This window comes from Ruditapes philippinarum, unplaced genomic scaffold (assembly GCF_026571515.1).
Source record: "Ruditapes philippinarum isolate M1 unplaced genomic scaffold, ASM2657151v2 ctg18172_1_1_1_1, whole genome shotgun sequence".
Classification (NCBI taxonomy): Eukaryota; Metazoa; Mollusca; class Bivalvia; order Venerida; family Veneridae; genus Ruditapes; species Ruditapes philippinarum.
In genome coordinates, this window is record NW_026857126.1 from 13,787 (window position 1) to 15,691 (window position 1,905).

The 1,905-nt window shown below is 32.3% G+C and overlaps 1 protein-coding gene across 1 annotated transcript; it reads right to left on the minus strand.

The window, feature by feature from the left end:
* On the minus strand, positions 1-765 carry LOC132748851 (uncharacterized). Its single transcript, XM_060738502.1, has 2 exons — positions 551-765; positions 1-199 (listed from the first exon to the last, which is right to left on the minus strand). Exons 1-2 carry the CDS (start codon positions 731-733, stop codon positions 68-70), a joined length of 315 nt encoding a protein of 104 aa, XP_060594485.1. The 5' UTR covers positions 734-765; the 3' UTR covers positions 1-67.
* Between the last annotated feature and the right edge of the window lie 1,140 nt (positions 766-1,905).

Sequence of the window (1,905 nt, forward strand, 5' to 3'; positions counted from 1 at the left end):
TAGTTGGTCAGTAATTTAATACAATGTTAATCAAATCAGAGAGATCGTATAACACTATGGCACTTGTTTAGGCACTTGTTCTTTCCTCATCTTTTCTATGTCGTTCAGTGTGTTTATTCATGTGAACAATTTCCCATTTCTTCATCCAAGGACCGGGTAATGTCGTGTCAAACTCGGGATCTTCTGCTGGTGCTGGATTCTAAATTATACAGAAATATTACACTTAAAGTTCATGTACACATCCTGTTTTAGTTCTAAATAAAAGTACAAATGCTACATGTATAGATATGAAATACTGAGTCGTTTAAGTTTAAGTCATTAAGATCAAGTGCAATATCAAAATATATACTGGGTTTTAACGTTATTCATAAGGCCCTAATACTATAATTACTATAATGGGCTGTTCTGTGCCAGGCGATAAGTCAAAGCCAGTTTGACGTTCTTTATGTACAACACACATTTACGTACATTGCGCAGAAGCCACATAACAAACATACATGGCGCAGAGGACACACAATATATATAGGACGAGAAAAATATCAAAAATTACATCGGCAACTGATTCCTTCTGTTTCGAGTGGCGGTCAACAGAATCAAATTCCGTCCAATCTATTTCCATGTTCGGATCATCTTTTGTCCTCATCAAAACGGGCTTCTTTAAGCCCCAGAGACCATCTGGATCACTTGGACGCTGCCAGCGTAGGTCAAGACTCCAGCGCACGTCATTGGACATATTAGGTAAACTACAATGATCAGAACTAGAAACATATAGTTCCGAATCGAAATGTAGAATTGGCGAACGAAGACAAATGTTGATTTATTTTTCATTACTTATAATAGGAACAATGTGATTACATTAAAACGAAGAGTACTTAAATGCACTTCTAAACACATGATTATCACATAAATTTATCTTTACTTCAGCGGTATAAGCAGTACTTATTTCCGTCAGTAAATTACAAAATAATTTCAATCATTATTTTCATCAATTATAAATATATTTATTTCATAATGAATGTCTTTGAAAGAAAATCTAAAATGTAAATACCTCTTCGGTGTGGTGTAAGGTTTTGAAATAACACTAGGCCGCCATATTGAATTGGACACGTTTTGATATCATTGTCCAGATTGACGCTTTAGAAAAAATAAAATGTTTATTAAAACATCTGATATTTCTATATGTAAGGTGACACTGTAATTATGTTTTCTAACTAATTATACAAGAATACCGTTTTGTTTCGTCAAGCAAATGTAGGGCTTCTCTTTGTTAACTTGTTACTGTGTCGTCATCAACAGCATCGGAATGTTTGTTTGTGTTGTAATTATATTTACCTTATCATTTCAATGTTTTATTTACTGTCCTTTTTGTAAAATTAAACATTACTCAGAATTTTAGTTAACCAGTTTTCTGTGTATACGCGAATTTAATTCAATCTGCAATATTATAGCATACGTTATTGTGTCCATATTTGTTTTTAAGTATAGTGCAATAATCAGTAAGTAGACAGACAATTATATAGCAGTAGTCGAAATGATGTAGATAAACGTAAAAAATACAAAACACTATATAATAACAGATTAAAGTGAAATACAGTAAACTATATACCCAATTTAGATTTCATTTCCTCTTCGTCGAGTTCTACATACCATGTGCCTCCCCAGCAACATTTATGTAACGCTACATGACCTGACCTATGACCTTTCTCAGCAAACTATGAGAAAATATATGAATCATATTACACACATATGAGTATTACAAAACAATAACATCAATATAGAATGATTTGTAACCAAACAGTATTCAAACTATTGTGTTGAAATACTTTACATGGTCAACAATTTGGCTGAGGCTGATAAACTCAATTGAATCAAGCATATTTTATTATTTCTTACAAAAAATAAACT